Source organism: Suillus bovinus (assembly GCF_016758785.1).
Source record: "Suillus bovinus strain UH-Sbo-P2 chromosome Unknown EDB93scaffold_35, whole genome shotgun sequence".
In the NCBI taxonomy this organism is placed as follows: Eukaryota; Fungi; Basidiomycota; class Agaricomycetes; order Boletales; family Suillaceae; genus Suillus; species Suillus bovinus.
The window spans coordinates 295296-317411 of record NW_024542091.1 but is presented as its reverse complement, the minus strand read 5'-3'; the positions used below and the strand labels follow the sequence as shown (position 1 = coordinate 317411).

Sequence of the window (22116 nt, the reverse complement as noted above, 5' to 3'; positions counted from 1 at the left end):
ATATGCTTCCGCATCGACCCCCCTCTAGGTGGTGTCTCACAGGATGTTGTGACCGGACAACTTAGTATTTTAGAATTTTTAAACTCCACCAATCCTTCTTACCTTTTGCTCGTCAGTCTCGTCGTCGTCCGTCCTTGTTGAATATGTCTTCATATAAATCAGCCGCGTTCAGAAACAAACTGCCCTCTGATCCCTCGGAATCAAAACTTTACCCTCAAGTTCCAACACTTCAAGAACTATTCCCCGCCTGGTCAAATGAAGGTGCGTTCTTATTTTGCAACATGACGTTCGTTAATTCTCCACAATCTCAGATCTTCAGTCTCTTCTCAATGAAGTCGGCGGTGATCTTGAACTTGCAGTCACTCGAATCAGCGAAGGTATGTCGTTTCATTTTTGCATTTTTCTTGTCATGGTTTTGCTAATTCCGTAACGACGACCCATAGGGCATGCGGAACAATGGGGTTCAGTTACGCGCAAAAAGGACAAAAAGACTCCTGTAGCCCAGCACGCACCGTCAAAGGACCCAAGCATCTCACGTAGCGACTCGCGCGGTGGTCGAGGTGGGCGCGGGGGGCGCGGTGGTCCTGGTAGAGGCAGTCGTGGTCGAGGTAGCACACGGGGTGCACCTGCAGTCAATGGTCATACTTCTTCTCGTGCCAAAGCTTCTGCCCCCGCTCCCGAAGACAAGCCAGCACAGGTTGAGGATCTCACTGATCATGCTGTTGATAAGCCAGAGTCGAATGAAGGTTGGGGTGTCGCCCAGGATGCGAATGAATCGACTACAGCTATGACCTGGCCTTCAGAGCCTACAATTGCTGAATCGGCTTCTGCTCAATCGCAGCCCACAATTTCTGCTTCTTGGGGTGCTAATACTGGTTGGGGTAATGTGGCTACAGTGTCCAAACCTCCTCTATCGGCTGCTAAGCTTCCGGCGACTTCCAAACTTTCCTGGGCTCAGATTGCAAAGTGCGCATCGGTTAAGAATTCGGTTTGATATTCCACGGCTGATCATTGCTTGCGCGCAGACCACAAGAGAAACTCGTCGTGGCGTCACCTCCTGTACCTCCTGCCCCATCAGTCATAGCTCCTGCGCCCGAATCGGTCTTTGATCACGCTCCTCTTCCACTAGTTGTCAATGGCGATGCAGAACTAGTATCGGAAGGTTGGGAGGATCCGACTACCGTTCAGCCTCCTGAATGGGATGATGAGCCTCAACTTCAACCTCAAGCCCAGTATCAACCTCCTGCAGACGATTGGGTTTCTTCTCAGCCTCTGTCAACGTCGGAACCAGAATCCGTACCAGAACCTCCCGCTGCAGTACAAGAGGAGCCCGCTGCTCCCACACCAGAGCCTCTAGCCGTCCTATCGGCTCTTCCGACCCAAATTCAAAAGCAGGATGCGCCCACTCGGTCCAAATCACCTATATCCATTTCCTCCCGTCCCGCGGTCCGTGGCAAGTACAAGGGCATCGATCAAGCTGTCGTCATGCCTTCGTCGACTGGTTTCACCCCTGGCCTTGACAAAGTGGGCATGCAGTTTGGAAGTTTGAGTCTGGGTGGAGATGTCATTGAGCCCACGCCGTAAGTCAATCTAGAACTGATATGAGGATCATCAACTGATATCTCTCGGTCAGCGTCGAACCTCCCGCTGCCGAACAGCAACCATCCCCACAGCAGGCCACACAACCACTTTCGCCACTTGCGCCTCCTGCGCCTGTTCAGCAACAAGAGCCTCAACAGATTACTCCCGTGTCTGTACCTTCTGTTGCTACCTCTATCGCTACTTCTCCCTCGCAGCCAGTTCTCCCTCCTCCAGTGCAGCCAGTTCTTCCACCTTCACAAACAACACAGTTTGTACCTCCCCAACCCACAGCACCAATCCCGCAGGTACCTCAGCATGCTCTTGCACCTTCAATGTCCCTTCCTACCCTCCCACCGTCGAGTACCAGCTTCACCCATCAGCCTCCCTCGCACCAGCCGCAGCATCAACACCAACACCAACACCAACAGCCACACCAGCCGCAGCATCAACCTCAGCATCAGGCCCAGCACCAACCTCAGCAATTGCCACAACTTCAGCCGTATGCTGCCCACTTGCACCTAGACAGCCCACAAACACAGTCTCAACAATACAGCCCTGCCCAGCAGGTGCAGGCCCAGTCTGCGGCGTACTTCCGGCAAGATGCACCATACTTTAATGCACCAACGCCTCCTCAACAGCAGGATTACAGTGCATCCATGAGTGGTAGTATGGGTCCCTTTGGACAGATTGGGACGCAGCATCAGCAGCACCAATCGCAAGGGAGTCACCTTAGCGGTTTTGGAGGTAGTGAATACTATGGTGACAATCAACGTGTCAGTACACTACTCCGGCTTGTTGTGCTTGTGTTCTGATTTATAAGTGCAGCAGGGTTTTTATGACTCATACGCGCAATCTCCAGGGTTTGGCGGCAATCGCAATGTCCTAGGTCATGATGATGTCAAGGGTCTTCCTACCTCCCAACACCAGCACCAACATTCACAACCCCCCTCGTCGGCCATCCCTCCCTCTACATCTCAGTCGTCGCAGCCTGCCGCTGCAAGCGCTCAGCAACCCTACGCACCGCCGATGCCGTACTTTTATCCGTATCCTCAAAACCAGTATTATGGCAGTCCCTACAACCAAGGTTATCCTACACCCTTCGTCAAGTACCCTGCTCCTACTCCGCCAGCAATGTTCCAGCACCAACACCAGCCCGCAAAACAGAGTGACGGGTTGAGTATGGGTGCGGGCGTGCAGCGCGGATTCGGTGGGTATGCCGATGATATAGGGTACCACCAACCCCCGCAGCAGCAGACGCAAAACAACCACCATACATCCAGTGAGAGGCAATTATATGGACATGGACAGGGGTTTTTGGGTCGCGGAGTAGCTGCACAGAGCGGGTCGCCTGAGGCGTCTTATCGCAAAGACTCCGGGCAAGGGGTTGGTGTGCAACAGCAACCTGCAGGCCGCGGTGTGCGAGGACAGTACCCACAGGTGCAGGGTAATTCAGAAGGCAATTTCTACCCATACCAGCCGAGTCGCCAATACTGGCAGTAGTTGAACGCGCAATAGGTGCTTTCTTCTGCCTCTCGATTTTTGTACGTACGCGTTATTGATACTGACCAGCTGGTGTTCATACACGCGTTTTTCTTTCGCTGTCACGCTCCTACTTTTTGCTCTTGATATCACGTTTCTATAGTTGGCATTATGTGTTGCATTGTAGTACTGTTCCAGCACCACTTTCTCATATTGTGAATAAAGCTGAGAGGGCTCATCCATATTCCCGATCGAGTGACGCCAGGCGTCACTCTTATCCAGCACCCCTTACATAATCAGATTGAGAGCCTCACCATTGCTCAAATTATGGGCACATAGATTCGTTTCTGATATAATTGAATCGTAGGAACTATCTAATAGTAGTATAGCTTGAATTGCTAGGAAGCAGAAATAAAAAAATATACAAAACTGGAGGAGACTTTCATTGTCCAAAAAATTTTGTTCTATTAAGTCAGAAAGTGGTTTACAAGGCCATGGAATGCAAGGGAATAATTTTGAAATTTTCGACTCACCAACATTTGGCTGCTTATATAATACATCACATGAATGTGCTTGGGCAGAACGAGAAGGCAGCAAAAATCAGTGATATTACCCACATAAAGCATCTTTCAATGGGTGCAATAACTTCTACAACATCATGCTCTGGAACAGAAAAGGATTGCAGAAACAAATCAGACTTTCATCAGCAGCTGGATTACAAAGAAGCCAGAAGTGGAGGGTGTCCAAGTCAAAGACACAGGATCTCCATATGAGGTGAGTTCCGGTGTCATGGCTCATTGCTGTTGTGCATGAGTAAATCATTTAAAAATAGCCAAACCCTGCTCAAGAGGAAGAGGAATCTTCTGAATCAGAATCAGATTCATCCATGGGAAAGAACCCATCTCAGTCATCACCTGTTGAAATATTTTCCAGCGAAAAGGACAAACAAATTCAAAAAATGCTGGAAGACATCTGGAATGGACAGCCACCCTACGATGACAGTCCAGAGACCTTCATAGATTCAGTTCTCAATGCTATTGATTACAAAGACTTCCCTGCCTTACATTGTGCTCATGCAAAACTCACAGCGAACAGCAAAGACAAGAAGCTTGATATGGTTTTCTGATCTTGCATCCCAGCAATGCTTGGTGCTTTGAACCTCTATCTTGATCTGGAGCTGTCATATGGTTGGTGTGAAGTGTCCTTTGTGGCCTTGAAATCACTAGGCCTTGAAATCAATCATGCACACAACATATGGACCTGGATTCATCACTTTCTTCATGATGAGAAGTTCCCGCTCCATCAATACGGTCAATACCACTCATCAATTCTTGAGGACGAAGATTTTGCACAAGATATTCAACTTCACCTGTCTGAAGTCCAGCAACAGGAGGGCTGCATCCAAGCTCAAGATATTGTGGACTATGTTGCCATACCAAAAGTGCAGGAGAGGCTTGGTGCCAAGGTCAAAGTAGTTTCAAAACAGACAGCACAGTGGTGGCTGTGCAAACTCGACTGGCATTATGGACAAAAGCAAAATGTCATGTACATTGACAGCCATGAATGTCCTGATGTTGTTGAATATAATCAGTTCATTCAATGATGGCAGGAGTATGAGAAGAGAATGTTTATCTATGATAATGATGGCAAAATTTAGTATACACCAAAGGGCTTCCCTATTGCTCAAGCTGGCCAATTTCGTCTCATTCTTATAACACACAATGAATCAACATTCTATGCCAACAACCATCACAAAATGGGGTGGTCTCACTTAAGTGAGCAGGCCACTCCCCAACCCAAGGGTGAGGGACTGTCATTAATTATTTCAGATATGTTAACATCTGAATGGGGCAGGTTGCAGCATGGTGATGAGTGAGTATTGCAATTTGCAGCATCACATGAAGTAATACTGACTATGTTGAAAATTAGTGAGGTGCAGGTTATTTTCAAGGTGGGAAAAAATCGGGATGAGTACTTTTCTGCATTAGATCCACTCAAACAAGTGGAGAACTCAATTGATATCTTTGATGACAAAACTAATGAATTTGCAACAGGCTTATTTATGTTCAACAATGCACCAAGTCACCAAAAACGAGCACCAGATGCTTTGTCAGCTCAGAAAATGTCAAAAAGACCTTGCCAGAATTGGACACAAGAGGTGTGCAATGAAGAAAGCTGAAACACCAACACTTTGCTTATGGTAAGCAAAAACCTTAATCTCAGCCACTTTGGCATTATATTCTGTCGTTGTCTGAACTTCTCAATAGCATCATCAAAAATTCACAAAACCTTTCTGCAACTTAGGGGAGGTGGTTATTGGCACCTTAGAACAGTTATGATTTCATGTGAGAATCAATTAATAAGATCATTGACGTATGTATCACTACATCATTTGTCTATATCCCTCACCACCAGTGGTGTTCTGTCCATACTCTCTTATTCTTATTTGGCCAGGAGCCTATATTATGTACCCAGCCCACTGAATCTCAAGCATCAGACTTGGACTTGCAAAACAGTTATGCTTCTCCAATTTTAGACCTAGACCAAATTTCTTACAAACTTGACCATCAATGGACGCATAATCCAAGTCTTAGTCCAATAGATATTAATGCATATTTCCTTGACAACACAGATTCCATCAACCCTGATACCTCTGTCCTGTTCTCTCCCACACTGTCATCTTCCATTCTTGAACAAGAAGATGCCAATATTCCAACATCACAGTGGCTAATGCCTTTTTTTGAGGGCGAGAAGGAAAATGTTCAAGTTGGGTCTGGTTCTTGCAAGCAGAAAAGTAATAATGCTGGCCTTGCAAATGACAAGAAAGCTCGTAAATCCACATAGTCAGTTTGTCTGTTTCATTTCCTTTGCATACTTTTCAGGAGTTACCACATGTACATGACTCTCACTCACTATGATTTTGCTTTCTTACACTCACTACTTCATATTTTCATTGATTTCATACCTTCAAATTGCATAGTACTATACATGAATCAATACACACATGTTTCTGCCTCATTATATTGTATATGACACGTGAATATTGAGACATGACTCTTGTCCAACAGTGAAAATTTTCACCAGGACAGAATTACTTGATTTGGCATTGTGACATTACGTGGTGTCACTGTAACAGTAGTGGTGGTGAGTCACTGAACTAAAAGTGTTAGTGTCTGGAACTAACTGATTGCATGCCTCTTGACTGGATATACCACAAAGATGGGCCACACATGTGGAATGGCACATTTGACAGTCAATGACAGGAATTCTATTATGTCGACAATCACCTGACTATGCCTGGTTGGTTCAAAGGCATGGAAACAATCATTTGAGAGCAGAATCTCTGGCCTGCAACTGGACTCAATGCACAGTGCGAGCTTAACCGCATAGACTGTTGTTGCTAGCGGCAGAATGGCATAGTGGAATGACTTAATCATATGCTTGTGGAGCACACCCAGGCTATGCTGCTGAGCAGAGATCTGCCCAAGTACCTGTGGGCTGAGGCTGTAAATTACGCAACCTGGCTGAAGAATCACCTACCTTCCAGAGTGACCCCCAGCACCACCCCCTATGAGCTGATCACCAAAACAAAGCCTAACTTGGTGCAAGTGCACAAGTTTAGAGCATGAGTCTATGTTTACCTGGGAGGGACTAGGAAGTTAGAGGCAAAGGCAGAGGAGGCTCTCTTTGTAGGCGTTAACCTCGAGAGTAAGGCCTATAGAGTCTATTGGCTAGGGAAAGAAAGGTATTTGTGGAGAGGAATCTCACATTTCCCCCCCTTATTGCAGAGGGTATACAGGATGAGGGGGAGTCCAACATTATGCTGCATGATAAATACAACGACAACAGCAGTAATAATAAGCTGCACAATGAACACAACAACAATAGCAGTAATAATAACTTACCAGACATCCAGCATACCCTCTTGCAACCTTCACCAGAGCATATAGAAACCCCTCCTCCCCTCCAATCCACCAGAAACAGGCCAGCACTAGGATACTATGCCAAGTTTCATGAAGGAAATGTAGTGTCCATAGCAGTGGAAACCCTGCAAGAAGTGTCAGAACTAGACCTCTTGCATGAATAGGTACATATTTACTTTGTACTAGCCGCAGCTCAGCCAGAACCTACTCTCCAATAGGCATTGAAGGGACCAGATAGAGTTGAGTGGCAGGAAGTGGTAGACTACGAGATAAGTCAGCTGCTGTGTCCATGGCCATCACTACAAACATCATCTCCCACATCCAAAACTTCAAGTCCCACCTTTGCCAGTACTTCAAAATCTCCAACCTAGGCAAACTCAATTGGCTGTTATGACTTAAAGTAACCAGAGACAGGATAGGACACATCATAACCCTCTCCCAAAAGGTGTATGTTGACACCATAATCAACAATTTCTACCTTGCCAATGTGAAGGCCATTCAAATATCTATGGAGTCTGGTATCAGCCTCTCAGTAGACCAATGCCCAGGTACACATGCCGAACTCCAAGCAATGCAAGACATACTGTATCAATGAGCCATAGGCTTCCTCATGTACACTGCCACAAGCACCCACCCCAATATTGTCGCAATTTATGTGAAACATGGGAAGAGTCCATTGGGAAGTGGCTAAGCATGCGATAAGGTATCTGAAAGGTACCATGGATTTCAAGCTGATGTTGGGAGTGACTGATAGATATATAGAGGTGTTTGTAGATGCGGAATGGTCCTCACAGCCCTACTGGCACTCAATGAGTGGATACATTGTGATGCTGCATGGAGGACCTGTAGGTACACAAAAACAGCCTATAATTGCACTGTCAACTGCAGAAGCTGAATACATTGCACCAACAAGTATAGCACAAGAGGTACTTTACTTTCAATTGCTTCTCAGCAGGCTTTATCATGCCCACACACTCCCTACCCCAATCCTTTATGACAACCAAGCTGCAATAGCATTAGTCTCCACTGAAAAAATTCCAGTCCCGAATGAAGCATATCAACTTATGCTATCATTTTGTTCGTTCCCATGTGAAGAATGACACATTCCAGCTCCTCTACTGCCCAACTAACGATAACATAGCAGACACATTCACAAAGCCACTTCCCTACCCTCACCTACAGAAGTTGAGGATTCATTAGGAAAAGTGCAGAGTGACCTGAATGACCTGATTTCAGAACATCCAGGCTAGCAGGCTGTGTACTGGCAGCAGATGAATCTATCAGTGCCAGGTAAGCTATCTGGTGCCTGATCAGATTCAGGTAGTCTTCAGATGTAAAACAGACACATATCAGATACTAACCAGACACATCAGAAATGAAAAAGACATTGGTTTCTAACACAGAATCCACAAATACATCTACTAGCAGTCACAGTAGGTATAATCATGATGCCCTGCATGTATCTAAATCCTAGCTATCTCAATCAGATAGTGACTGATGAGAAAGTTTTCGGAACATACCTTCGACTTGTGTGACAGTCAGGAATCCATTTGTTCAAGTTGAGGACCTCCATCCTCAGCATCAGAGAGCAGAACCACACCACAGATGTCCATAATATTGTTGTCGTCATTGTCGAAACCTTCATCATCAGATCTTGCATCCATCTCAACCAACTCTGTCAAGGCATTCTTAATAGCTTCCCACTTGCCTCCAGGCAATCCAGTGGCTTGTTCCACATAACACATTGCGATGGACCCCCATGCTGCATCAAAGTCAATGTTCTTCAGATTTTTACCACCTGCCATGTCTAAATTGCACTTGGCTGCCTCTTTTGCCAATTCACCCTCAGTGTAGAGTGATAATGCATGGTGGTACTGCCAGTGAATATCTGTCATTAGTATGAAAACATGGTAATAAGAGAAATGAGACACACCACAGCAGCTGCCAAACCAAGTGCGCCAATTTGTTTTCCGAATGTGCTGAAAGCCTTACCACAGTGTTTGATATAAGTAGCTGCAAGTTCCAGTAGTATGGGTGACAACCAAGCTCCTTTGAAATTCTGGGCACAGTGACAGATCAACACCATCTGACTGCTAATATTAGGACAATGCAGACTTACCTTGATATCTGCAAACACAAAAGGTACACATTTTTGGTTGTTTACTTTACATGGCAAATGGTCATGAACAAATTTGATCCAGGCATCAATGTCATGGCAAAACTTGGGATGTCTGAATTGGCATTTGAGTATCTTGAGAGCATCCTTTCCAAATGTGCTGCACCACTCATTCAGATGATTAGTGGCCTATAATATGCACTAAGTCAATCAACTTAAATGAACAGTATCACCAACAGACTTACAATTTTTTTGATAGTGGGGTGCTTATTGATATCCAGCGCATTATGTTGGAAGAATATATCCCAAAGCTCTTGTGGCCTTGGTCCTAAATCAGGATGCTTGTTTGTACCAAAAGAGTCGGTATGGTACCAGCCCAATTTATAGTCGCAGCAATCAAGCAATTCCAAATATTGCAGTCACCTTTGTCCTGCAAAGGAAGGTCTTCAAGTTTCAGCTTCCGGAGTGGCTTGTGTGGCTTTAACATTTTGACCGCTTTTTCTTCTTCCTTCACAGCATCGTCAGCTGCCTTTTTTTTAATCTTGAGACCCATCTATATGTGAAGTGTTTTGTCAGCGCAGTTGAACATGTGGAGATGAGTGAATTATAATCATACTGCTGCAGTGGTACAACATGTTCCTGCTGATCCACTTTCTTTCATATCCTTCACCTTAGCACTCTTATGCTCTCATGTGGCTGCAGTCATCTCTTCTGGCTCATCAACATCGGTGCCTCCATCTTGTGCCTCCAAGTCTGTTGTAGGTTCATCAATCTTTTGTTTGTCCCCATCATGTTTATATTCACCTTGGTTTATATGTGTTACAGGCATCTTTCTTGGGATATCAATGCCATAAACACAATCCTGTCTTCTTAGTGAGTCTTTCATGGCAGCAATTTTGTGAACATCTTGTTGATGGATCACTGACACCTTCTCTTGCCTTTTAGCCTTTTTCCTGCAGCTTTGGCATCATCTGCCTGCTTTTGAGCTGAAGTGCATCAGACAGAAGCTGCATCCTTCAATATTTGTGCAGGATGTCTATTAGTATTGGTGTGGACAGGCCAAGTCATGCGGGTTTTTGTGTATTGTTGATTTGATTGTTGATTTGTTGCAAAGTTATGTCAAAAATTTCATTGTTTGTTTCATACAAATCAAGACTGGTCTGTGCGCAAACTCATTGTTAGAAGAACTGAGAGTTCAAAGTCAATGCACTTGATATTATTGTGCAAATAAGTAAAGTACTATACCTGAGAGTTCAAAGTCAATGCACAAAGCATGTAAGACTTGTGAACTCTGCACTATGGGCGAGTCTATGTAAACAAATATAAACAATTCCTAGTATGGCATGTGTCCTCGAAGTCCTCGAAGTTATCTACTAATATAGTAATGTCCTTGAAGTGTCCTTCAAGTCTTCGAAGTCTTAGAAGTCTTCGACCTATCTAGTGTGAAGTCACCACACAACTAACACTCCCCCCTGACTGAACACATCTCTAATCTCTAACAACTCCCCCCTCATCTGTGTAGTCCCATCATCCTGCAAAATAGTTCCACCTTGGGTCGACTCAAAGACTTTGTCAAGATGTCAGCTGGCTGATCAGCTGTGGGCACAAAGATAGGCGCAATTATCTCTTTGTGAACAATGTCTCTGAGCCAATACCAACTAAGATCCAGTTGCTTCATCCTCCCGTGGTGTTCTGGGTGTTTGGCAACAGATATGGCGCTCTGGTTGTCTATTCTAAGTATTAGAAGAACTGAGAGTTCAAAGTCAATGCACATGATATTATTGTGTGAATAAGTAAAGTACTATACCTGAGAGTTCAAAGTCAATGCACGAAGCATGTAAGACTTGTGAACTCTGCACTATGGGCGAGTCTATGTAAACAAATATAAACAATTCCTAGTATGGTATGTGTCCTCGAAGTGTCTTAGAGGTCTGTCCTCAAAGTGTCCTCGAAGTCCTCGAAGTTATCTACTAATATAGTAATGTCCTTGAAGTGTCCTTCAAGTCTTCGAAGTCTTAGAAGTCTTCGACCTATCTAGTGTGAAGTCACCACACAACTAACACTAAGTATGGATGGTGCAGTGGTGGAGAATCCCATCTCCTGCAGCAAGTTTCGCATCCATCGGATCTCCTTGCCTGCTGAGACTGCAGAGATGTACTCTGCTTCAGTAGTAGATAGCGCAACAATGCTTTGTAGCTTAGAAGACCACGAGACGACTCCAGAGCCGATCTTCACCAAGTATCCACCAGTGGAGCGCCCTGTGTCCTTGCATCCACCATGATCAGCATCGAGCATCGGAATAGGTTGAGAACAGTTCGGTGCTTGATGGATCAGGCGCATAAGTGATCTTGTAGTCGGCAGTACCTCTGAGATAGCGAAGCAGGTGCTTGACAGCTTGCCAGTGAGCTAATCCTGGATTCGAGTTGAATCTGGCAAGATAACCAACAGCGTGGGCAATGTCTGGTCGAGTTGTTGTTGCCAGGTACATCAGGGCGCCTACTGCAGCCAGGTATGGGACGGTCTTCATGAGCTGGACCTCTTCAGGCGTCTGGGGCTCTGGGAGCGACTGAGTCGAAGGTTGGGCTGCATGGGAGTGGATATGGGCTTGCAATCAGCCATGCCAAAACGCTCGAGGATGTCTAGACAGTACTGCTGTTGAGATATGGTGATGGAGTGTTTAGACCAGTCTCTGTCTATCTTGATGCCCAGAAGCTGAGTGGTGGGACCGAGATCGCGAAGCTTGAAGTGCTGGGAGAGCTCCTTGATGGTGCGGTCGATGGCAGCAGCAGATTTCGAAGCAAAGGTCATGTCATCTACGAAGACTGGCAGAATGATCCTTACATTGTCCTTTAGATAGATGTAGATGGACGCGTCTGAGTAGGACTGAGTGTAGCCCAAAGACTCGAGCACAGAGCGCATTTTCTGGTTCCATCTGTTGCCTCCTTGCTTGGTGCCATATATGCTCTTCTTCAACAAGCAAACCATCTCTTTGGCATCTCCTTCAACAAATCCCTCAGGCTGCTCCATGTAGACGTCGCAGTCCATCTCCCCATTGAGGTAGGCATGAGATATGTCTATAGAGCGCAGGTGGAGGTCGTGAATGGCGGCCATGGCTAGGACGACTCTTATGCTGGACATTCTGACTGTGGGCGCAAATATTTCGAGGTAGTCGAAGCCAGGTCGTTGATTGTAGCCTTTGGCCACCAATCTGCCTTTGTAGCGCTCCACAGATCCGTCTGCATTGCGCTTCACCTTGAACACCCACTTGCAGCCTATGACCTTCTTTCCAGCAGGTCTGGGGACGAGCTGCCAAGTGCCATTGATGCTGTGGGCATTCAGCTCCTCCATGGCAGCTTGTTTCCACTGCTCTCGCATCAGGGCGCTTCAGAGCTTCGGAGTAGGACAGGGGTTCAGCTGGTGAAGCTGCAGAGAGGACAATCTCATGGCCAAGATCCGCGTCCTCGATCTCATCATCGACATCAGAGTGTAGTTGGGCTGGAGATAGCTTCCACCACTCTCTAGGCTTGGTTCTATTGCGCCTGGGCAGTCTGGCTCCAATGCCAATGGGCGAGGGCGGTCTAGGAGGTGGAGATGGTGGTGGGGATGGAGTTGGAGACGAGGCTCGGACTTGAGGAGGATCTGGATCAATATTAGGGACTACAGGGGCAGCAGGAGGCGCATCTGGAGGACCATTGCTCCCCCCATGATCCTGATACTCATCAGAGCTGGATTCATCATCAGCATCTGAATCGTCAGGTATTGGGAATGTCCTTCGTGTCTGTGGAATAGGTGGGACAGTAGGGCGAGTTGGTGCAAGTGTAGGTGCAGTAGGGACTGGTATCGAAGGCTCAGTAGGGCGCTTCGAGAGGGGGAAATATCTTTCATCGAAATCAGCTCGTTCTGATATTACTGTCTTCTTAGTAGGTGGTATTGTAGAACTTCCAGCCCTTGTAGCCCTGAGGATACCCAATGAACACGCATTTCTCCATGTGAGATCCAAGTCCTTCTCTCTTGTCCTTCTGCACGTGCACATAGGCAGTGCAACCCCAGACTCGAAGATGGGAGACATCTGGCTTCCTTCCATGCCACAGTTCGTAGGGAGTGGCGCTTTTCACTGCGCTTGTGGGGCATCTGTTCCACACGTGCACTAGGGCACCTAGAGCCTCGCCCCAGAATGCCTTGGGTAGGCCAGTTTCATCCAGCATGGTGGTGATGCGCTCAGAGAGCAGCCTGTTGGCTCGCTCTGCAACACCATTCTGCTGAGGACGTGCTCGGACTGTGTGCTGCCGTTCGATGCCACAGGAGTTGGTGAACTGCAAGAAAGCATTGCTCATGTACTCCCCTCCCTTGTCGTCCCTCAGGATCTTGATTTTTCGCTCTGACTGGTTCTCAGCATAAGCCTTGAATGTCTTGAAGGCCTCAAAGACATCAGACTTTGCTTTGATGGGCAGGACGAATCTGAATCTGGAGTAGTCGTCTATGAAGGACACCCAATAGCGAAATCCTGAGAAGCTGGGGTGAGGGACTTGGTGCACGTCGGTGTGGACGAGCTCGAGAGGCCTGGAAGCGCGCCATTCAGAAGGAGGGAAGGGGTTTGCGTGCATCTTGCCAGCTAGGCATGGTTCGCAGATAGGATCTGGTGCAGATTTCGACTCTATGGTCATCCCAGTGACGAGCTTCTCCCTTATAAGCGTCTTAATACCTTCTAGGTGATGGTGAGCGAGCCTCCTGTGCCAGAGGTCGAAGTCTAGGGGCAGAGTCGCAGCTGCAGACGCATATTCAGTTATTGCAACAGTAGAACCATCCAGGAATGCAGCATTCGAGTTGCTGATGCTGGCTACAAAGAGTGGGGTACCAGTGGGGCGTTCGAAGGACATCTTAGATGCATTAATGAGCACAGCGAACCCCATGTTGCGAGTTAGATATAGGACAGATAGTAGATTATTTCGCAAGTCTGGTACATGAAGGACTCTAGTGAATTCTACAGCTTCGACACGCCTCCCATTAATGACTGGACTGAATACCACTGTGCCCTCGCCAGCTGAATAGACTATGTTGTTGTCTGCGAGCTTGATAGGGACGCGTTTGGGCGCATAATTGCGCAGCCAGTGACGATGGGGGGTCATGTGAGAGGTAGCACCTGTGTCTGCATTCCAGTCAGCATGTGCATCGAGTTGCAAGGGGCAAAGGGGATGGGATGAGTCAAAAGTGCGAAGACTTGCATTACCAGCAAATTCCGTGACCTGTTGGGCGCTCTGGGAGGTGTTCTGGGCAGTGGTCGAGTTGGAGGCAGGGTGCAGCGGTGTTGGGAGAGGGTGTAGACGCTGCGGACGATGATTGGGACGCCTCAGAAGCCTTGTTAGCGCTCCTTCCACCTTTTCGACCATTGTTTTTGGTCTTGCGACGATCCTTATCACCTTTAAGACTCCTGCACTTGTGGGTGCAGTGACCAGGCTTCTCGCAGTACCAGCAGGTGACAGAGGTGCCGCATCTACAGTCTCCAGACGCAGTAAACAGCGCTGCATCGGTCCCAGAACCTTCAGGACGTCTCCTCCTTTGGGTTTCCTCAGCCAGGAATGCTGCCTTCAGTTCCTCCTTGTCCAAGGACTTGAGTAGCATCAAAGACGACGCAAAATTGGAGTACTCCTCGCCCAGGGAACGAACCATGGTCATGCAGACCAGCTCTTGGTCGAGTTCCTTGATGGTGTAAGGCTTGGATGGGTCTGAGGGTCGAAGCTCCTGGACTTTGGACATGCCATCTTCGATCCTGGCAATGAGGGTGCTCAAGGACTCGTCAGGCTGCTTCCTAATAGAGAAGAAGTCGTCCCAGGCATTGAAGCGCGCGCCAGGACGCTTCTGGAGGTGCGTGGAAGCCAGGGTGGTCCAAATCTTGACAGGGTCGTCCTGGACAGCGTCGATATGGGTCCTTTGCTCTACAGAGCACGCCAGATACAGCTCCCCAGCTGCCTTGTCTGCCTTGGTGTCCCACTTTGCTGCAGCTTCTGTCTCTGTAGGTCGAGTCTCGATGCCATTGACGAGCAACCAGAGACCCTTGACTCGAAGATAGGCCTTCATCTCACCCTTCCAAGTAGCATAGTTGGTAGAAGTGAGTTTGGTGACAGTGCGAATAGATTTCGAGTCTTCTGAGGACATGGCGAAGGAGACGGCGCAGTTTTGCAGCAGTGGGACGAATTAAGGGCAAGGGCTTGGTAGAATTTGAAGGAAAGGCTGTCTTTGCTGATTTTCAACAAAGAGAGCAAGGGATAATGGGTGGGGAGAGCACCAGTGGCTGGATGCGAGAGGAGGGAAAATGCGCACTAAGTTGGCCCAAAGACAGTGAACTCCAGCGACAGATTTGACTGCTAAAGCGCAGGGCTCATAACCTGTTAGAAGAACTGAGAGTTCAAAGTCAATGCACTTGATATTATTGTGTAAATAAGTAAAGTACTATACCTGAGAGTTCAAAGTCAATGCACGAAGCATGTAAGACTTGTGAACTCTGCACTATGGGCGAGTCTATGTAAACAAATATAAACAATTCCTAGTATGGTATGTGTCCTCGAAGTCCTCGAAGTTATCTACTAATATAGTAATGTCCTTGAAGTGTCCTCGAAGTCCTCGAAGTTATCTACTAATATAGTAATGTCCTTGAAGTGTCCTTCAAGTCTTCGAAGTCTTAGAAGTCTTCGACCTATCTGGTGTGAAGTCACCACACAACTAACAGACAGGTGTTACATCACAGCGCTATGATTGATGTATCATCTTCTCACACATGGTGTTATAGACCAGGATATATAACCTCCCTTCTACCATTATAGTAATATAATACATCATAATGGCATTATTGCCTGGATATATGTCCCTGAGTGTTAGACTAGAGAGTAGTCTAAACAGATACTGCATGGATAAATGATGCAGAGGTAGATTTACAGCCCTAGTAGCTAATATGATTGTGGGATTAGAGTTGAACATCTGATACAGACATCTGAATTATGTCTGCATACACATAAGAAATGTATCTAATTAGACTCTGCAAAGAATATAAATAAGGTCCATATGCTTCCTAGGATTTGCCATCTGCTTGCCCATAGCTTCTTACTTGCTCTTTTCTTTGTTCTCTACATCCCACACTCCAATCTACAATGTACAGGTCCCAAGGCTCTCAGCGACAGCCTAGTGGTGTTCCCGTATATCCTAATCAACATGGTGTCAGTGTTACAATAACATTTAACTCTATATCTATTTTCTTCTTTTGTAACCTTAGCGCCAACTCTAGACTCCTCTAGACTTGGCTATTCCTCTTATCAAGTGGGCTGTCCGCACTTCTCTTCTTTCTGATTGTATCTTGGTTACTATCAACATGTGCAGCATGAACACTTACCTATATTTGCTATCTTGATAGGTTGTACTATTTCCCTATTTTTGTTTCCTTTCTTGATATGTGTCAGACATCTCAGAATCGAGGTGCAACTTAAACACACTAACAATGACCTGAATGCCGAGAGAAAAGACCAGCACAATGTTAGAAGAGAAAGAAAGAGATCGACAGACTTTGACTAGATAACAATGAGCAAACATGCATACACAATAAGTCTTGTGACTGAAATGCAAAGCATTCATAACATTACCCCCTCCTCAAAGGCTGCATCTCGCAGCCACAGTTGATTATCCAAGGCATTAAAAAACTTTTCATCTCTTCTTATACATCTAGTTCTCTTAGGCCACTCACATTCATCTCCCTCAAATACTCCGACCTCCCAGTTAAACAGGTAGTGAGGGATATGATTCAGTACAGTGAAATTCTCAATACATCGGAAGCGAAGTTTCATTGTGGGCATAGGTTGTAGTTTTGCAGGATGGTTTCAGTAGAATTCAGCAATGGCTTCCAGTGCATGTTGTAGTTCCGATCTTTTCAGCCATTCTCATTCTTTTTGTGGAAAATCTTTTCAATGCACTAGATATTCAAGTTGATCTCTTTGAAGACATGAATCCAGAATCTCTTCAATCTCTTGCTCTTCACAGCTCTCAATAAGATCAGGAGGTGGAGGTAGGGATCTCTTTTGTGAGGGGAATTGGGCAGGAACATATAGGGAAAGTACACACTCATTGAAGACTGGATAAATAGTTTTCCATGTTTTTGGCAAGTCGAGCTTGAATGAAGATTCACCATGTTTTAATAGAATATGGAATGGACCATACCATTTGTCATTGAGTTTCTTGGCTGTACGATCCGACGAGATATGGGTAGCTTCAAGGCATACTTTCTCCCCCACTTTGAACTCATGAGAAAAACTTCGCTTTTGATCATAGTAACACTTCATATCCTCCGCCGCTTTCTTCAATGCCAACTCAGCCTCCCTTCAAATATTTTTCATGCAGTCCACAAACTCTTGAGCAGCTTCAACCTTAGCCTCTTGATGGTGACTAGTTCCCTTCCATGGGTGATGACCTTGATTAAGGAAGAAAGGGGATTAACCCATAAAGGTGTTAGTTGTGTGGTGACTTCACACTAGATAGGTCGAAGACTTCTAAGACTTCGAAGACTTGAAGGACACTTCAAGGACATTACTATATTAGTAGATAACTTCAAGGACTTTGAGGACACTTCAAGGACATTACTATATTAGTAGATAACTTCGAGGACTTCGAGGACACTTTGAGGACAGACCTCTAAGACACTTCGAGGACACATACCATACTAGGAATTGTTTATATTTGTTTACATAGACTCGCCCATAGTGCAGAGTTCACAAGTCTTACATGCTTCATGCATTGACTTTGAACTCTCAGGTATAGTACTTTACTTATTCACACAATAATATCATGTGCATTGACTTTGAACTCTCAGTTATTCTAACAAAAGGTTTGAGTTTTGTCATTGTATGAGAACTCAGCTAACACTAACCATTCAGCCCAGTCATTTTGATGATGGTTAATAAAAATGTGAAGGTAATGTTCTACTTGATTCAGGTGTTCTGTTTGACCATCAGTTTGAGGGTGATAGGCTGTGCTTGCATTCCTGACAATTCCTAGCTGCCAATACAGTTCGCACATAAATGCTGACATGAAATTTGATCCATGATCACTGATCACTTTGTGAGATAATCCATGATGCCTAAAGACATGGTCACACAGTGCTCTCACTACTCCTGAAGATGAGATTTTGGTATAAGTCGGGATAACTCTAGTCATTTTGGTAAATTGGTCCACTACCACCAGTATAGCATTGTACCCTGCTGATGTGGGGAGAGGACCTATTAGATCAATTAAAATTTGTTTCCAGGGTTCCAAAGGAATCTCATTTGGATGAAGTGGAGCAGCTGGTTTGAGAGTCTGGGATTTTGTACGTTGACAGCTCTTGCACCCTGCATATAGTTATGGATATCTGACAAGATACAAGGCCACCAATAATCTCGAGTGATGAGTTCATGTGTTTTGTACTGTCCTGGATGACCTGCTAGACGTGAATCATGATGCTTGTGGATAATATCTTCCCAGAGTTTATGATTAATGGGAATGTACACCCTTCCTTTTCAAAGAATCAAGTCCCCAGTTTCTGTCCAGCTCACCTCTTTAGAGGCAAGCATTTTGTCAACCACTCGATCTCAATTACCTCGTCATTGACAAGCACAAGTAAGGAAATTGTTATCTTCTGTGATTAACTCTATTTGATGAAAATATTCCAATTTCAAGATGGTGACATCCTCATTGTTATTCTCCCTGGACTCATGGTCTGCTTGTCTCAACAGAAGATCAGCTTTCACATGTGTCCTCCCAGGTTTATGATCTAGGGTGAAATGATAATTTGCTAACTCTGTCACCCACCGGGCCTGACGACAATTTAGCTTTTGAGGCTTACAAAAATATTCAAGATTTTGGTGATCTGTCCAAACCTTGAAGTCTTTGGCAGCCCCCATTAGGTGATGTTGCCATTCCGACAATGCAGTCATAATAGCAAGTAACTCTTGATCATAGATCTCATAGTTTCATTCTGTCTTAGAGAGAGTTTTTGATAGAAATGCTATTGCTTTCCAGGTGCTGGCTTGGCACTGGGATAAGACTGCACCGACAGCTCGTTCTGAGCTATCAGCTTCTATCCGATAACGTTTGTCATCAGTGGGAATTGTGAGCACTGGTGCTGAAGAGACATGTTATTTTATCTCTAAAAATGCATCCTGCTGCTCACTTCCCCAGGACCAATCAGCTTTCCCTGTCAAAACTGTCAAGGGCTTTGCAAGATCTCCATATCCTCATATGAAGCGCCAATAGAAATTCACAAATCTCAAAAACACTTGTAATTTGTGTTTCATTTCTGGGATAGGCCAGTCTAGAATACCTTTTACTTTGACAGGATCCATTCTGACTTGCCCTTCTAAAATGATAAGACTGAGATATTTAGTCTCTGTTACCTCGGATTCACATTTTTCAGGCTTCAATAAAGTTTGTTTTGATGAAGGATCTCAAGGACATGATGAGTGATGTGACAATGTTCTTCCAAGGATTTGGTAAAGGTCATGATGTCATTGAGGTAGATTATGACTTTCCCCTCATTAATCAATTCGCAGAATATACACTTGATCAAGGCACTCTACCTGCATGGGCCGTTCACTTGAGCTGCGAGAGTAAGTCAATTCTTTAATCTCTGAGTCTGACTCAAGTCATTGTGCTAACTCTTGTCAATTAAGAATGTCATCTCACTATCATTACAACTATGTTGTGCATAGTAGTGCTCAGCATCGCACATATTATCCAGGTGTCCCAGACTACCTTCAAGTGGCGGAACATCAGTTTGTAGACATCCGTCTTGTGAAGCTCTGGACCAATCAGCATTTGTTAGGCTTGTAAGTGATTGTGGCACGTGTGTGATTGTGAGGCTTACACTTCTGTTTATCAAGGTGTTCTGCTACGAACTGTGCCCGCATCTACATGCTTTTTCTTGCCAGCATCTCTAGGGAAGCCTTTGATGAGATCGCGTGGCCCTTCAAGCTCCAACTCAGCACTGAAAATGTCTGGGATGTGTTTGTGCTCCTTGCGCTGCTCCGGGACTATGATGAACATACAGTGTGCCTGACTGTGCCACACCAAGGCATGCAAAAGGATCAATTTAAAGCAGCAATGGAAGAGAGGAACGAGTGCATTGTGCATATTGGGCAACCTGAAATTAACCATATCTGTGATGGGTGCATGCGTGTTTATGAAGTGAAACACTCAGATGGGAAGATTTCACATGGTTAGTGACCCCCGTAATGTGTATCATGTACTACATCAATGATCTATGCTACAGAAAAATGCCAGCCAATTGTCAGTGACGGAATTACTCTAGGCCACGCATGTTGTGGTGTCTTTCGGTGCACACAGCCTCTACAAAATAACTGTGACCGCTTCTGTGCCGAACATTGTGGTTTGCATAACACATGCGCTATCACTGGGTGCGATCACCCAATCAGATGTAATGATGTGAAGACATGCGACAATCGTGACCACCAGCAAATGGAGCAACTCCACTATGCAAAAGCAACTTCTGCCTTTGCATTGTCTGAGCGGCTGCTCTGCTACCGAGTGGCATATCCAGATGATGCTTTGGGCACAGAAGCTCCAGATGTGACGACTGCTGACTTGCCAGATGCAAGTGTGAGCCTGGGTCCAGCAGTGGTTGAAGAGAATATCGAGTGGTACACAGTCAAGGACGGTCAAGTGTCTTATCGGTTTGAGAAGAACCCTGGCTCTGTCGGAGTACTTGAAGAAGGGGACGAGGGACTCGGTGATATAGCTCTGACTAGCTCAGAGCCATGCAATGCAAAGTCTGATGCAAGCAATAGAAAATTCCGTGCGCAGTTTGGACGACAGAGAACTCATAATGAGCAAACTGCTGTTCGCACATGTGGGGTCATTGTGGGATGAGTGACGCTGAATGGAGCAGAAGCTGTGTCTAATGTCCTTGTAAGAATCTCTCATCCTCCTCGTTTCTCAGAACTCATGAAACTCACTGCCTCTCCAAGGACTTTATAAAGACAATCTTCTCCGTGCAGGGTGCTCATAAACCAGAGCATTTTATTTACGACACTGCATGTGATGCCAAGCAACAAGTGGATGCCCGAGGGGACAAGTGGTGGGCCGATGTCAAGATGTGTGTTGACGTGTGGCATTTCAAGAACAAGCACAAGACAAAGCATGACTACTGCCAACACTACTGCAACCCGGCTGACTTCCCCTAGCTTTTGAATGCAGATGGGACGGGTTGGTGGTTCAACATGTCAGTTGCCAAGCAAATAAATGTTTGGCTTGGTAGCTATCATGCAATCTGCAGGGAGATGCTTCCCACCAAGTATAATTTCTTCTTGGATGAAATGATCCGCCTTCATAATATTTTTACTGTTCAAAGCCTTCAGCTTAGGGCCTTAAACCCACGTTATGCTCCGCCTTCATGTTTAGGTCCTGCCACACCTACCGCAGTCGTGACATGTACAACTAGGTACATAAGCCAATGACTATTTTCTTTTCCTACCTCTCTGGACCCTTCAAGCCTGTTTGAGGCACAGACATCATAAGGACCTCCAGTTGCAGCAAACAGATCAAGACGAGATGGTACATTTGAAGCACGGTCTGTGTTCGATGCTTCAAATCGCTTGGGATTTCAGGTGTCCATTGTCAAAGAATGGCACAAGATATTGCCTTTGATGACAAAGGATGGGTATTGAAGATGTTTTTCTTATTAACACGGTTACTTTCCTTAAGCCGCTGGCTGATTGTTGAACTTTGTCGGGGACATCAAGGGGCTGATGCTTTCTGGAAGATACTGAGCCTTCCATGATCTTGATAGTTGGTTCACAACATAAATCAATGAGATCCCAGTCAAGCGGAGCAGACAATGGAGCTGGATGAGCAGGCGAAATAGGCATTGAACGAGAAGAGCTTGCGCACAATATACATTTTGAAGGGTAGTAGTAGTTGGAGGGACAGGTACAATATGTGTGAACATGCTCGAGGGAATACAAGATGGATGGGTAACATACAAAT

At 45.7% G+C, this 22116-nt stretch overlaps 4 protein-coding genes across 4 annotated transcripts; 3 read left to right on the top strand and 1 right to left on the bottom strand.

Annotated features, from left to right (window-relative positions):
* EDB93DRAFT_1151313 (uncharacterized protein) lies at positions 1-3511 on the top strand. The gene is made up of 6 exons (XM_041449713.1): positions 1-261; positions 312-377; positions 444-966; positions 1026-1580; positions 1634-2354; positions 2407-3511. The coding sequence occupies exons 1-6, from the start codon at positions 144-146 to the stop codon at positions 3079-3081; spliced, it is 2658 nt and encodes an 885-aa protein (XP_041306825.1). The 5' UTR covers positions 1-143; the 3' UTR covers positions 3082-3511.
* Positions 3512-3718: 207 nt separating this feature from the next.
* EDB93DRAFT_1104728 (uncharacterized protein) lies at positions 3719-5904 on the top strand (the record flags this gene model as incomplete). The annotated part of the gene is made up of 7 exons (XM_041447437.1): positions 3719-3834; positions 3994-4127; positions 4200-4600; positions 4718-4835; positions 4890-4932; positions 5115-5218; positions 5693-5904. 7 exons carry the CDS (start codon positions 3719-3721, stop codon positions 5902-5904), a joined length of 1128 nt encoding a protein of 375 aa, XP_041306824.1.
* Positions 5905-8521: 2617 nt separating this feature from the next.
* On the bottom strand, positions 8522-9652 carry EDB93DRAFT_1104727 (uncharacterized protein; the record flags this gene model as incomplete). Its single annotated transcript, XM_041447436.1, has 5 exons — positions 8522-8857; positions 8917-9042; positions 9103-9288; positions 9345-9427; positions 9523-9652. The coding sequence occupies 5 exons, from the start codon at positions 9650-9652 to the stop codon at positions 8522-8524; spliced, it is 861 nt and encodes a 286-aa protein (XP_041306823.1).
* Positions 9653-20025: 10373 nt separating this feature from the next.
* Positions 20026-21994, top strand: EDB93DRAFT_1321505 (uncharacterized protein; the record flags this gene model as incomplete). The annotated part of the gene is made up of 6 exons (XM_041454937.1): positions 20026-20329; positions 20384-20980; positions 21002-21039; positions 21099-21236; positions 21315-21507; positions 21945-21994. 6 exons carry the CDS (start codon positions 20026-20028, stop codon positions 21992-21994), a joined length of 1320 nt encoding a protein of 439 aa, XP_041306822.1.
* Positions 21995-22116: the final 122 nt, after the last annotated feature.

Excerpts from the sequence above, each read along its gene's own strand:
- EDB93DRAFT_1151313 (XM_041449713.1), top strand. The coding sequence starts at position 144 with ATGTCTTCATATAAATCAGCCGCGTTCAGAAACAAACTGCCCTCTGAT. Across the intron at positions 1,581-1,633 it reads GATGTCATTGAGCCCACGCC|CGTCGAACCTCCCGCTGCCG; the intron begins GTAAGTCAATCT and ends TCTCTCGGTCAG. Across the intron at positions 2,355-2,406 it reads ACTATGGTGACAATCAACGT|CAGGGTTTTTATGACTCATA; the intron begins GTCAGTACACTA and ends TTATAAGTGCAG.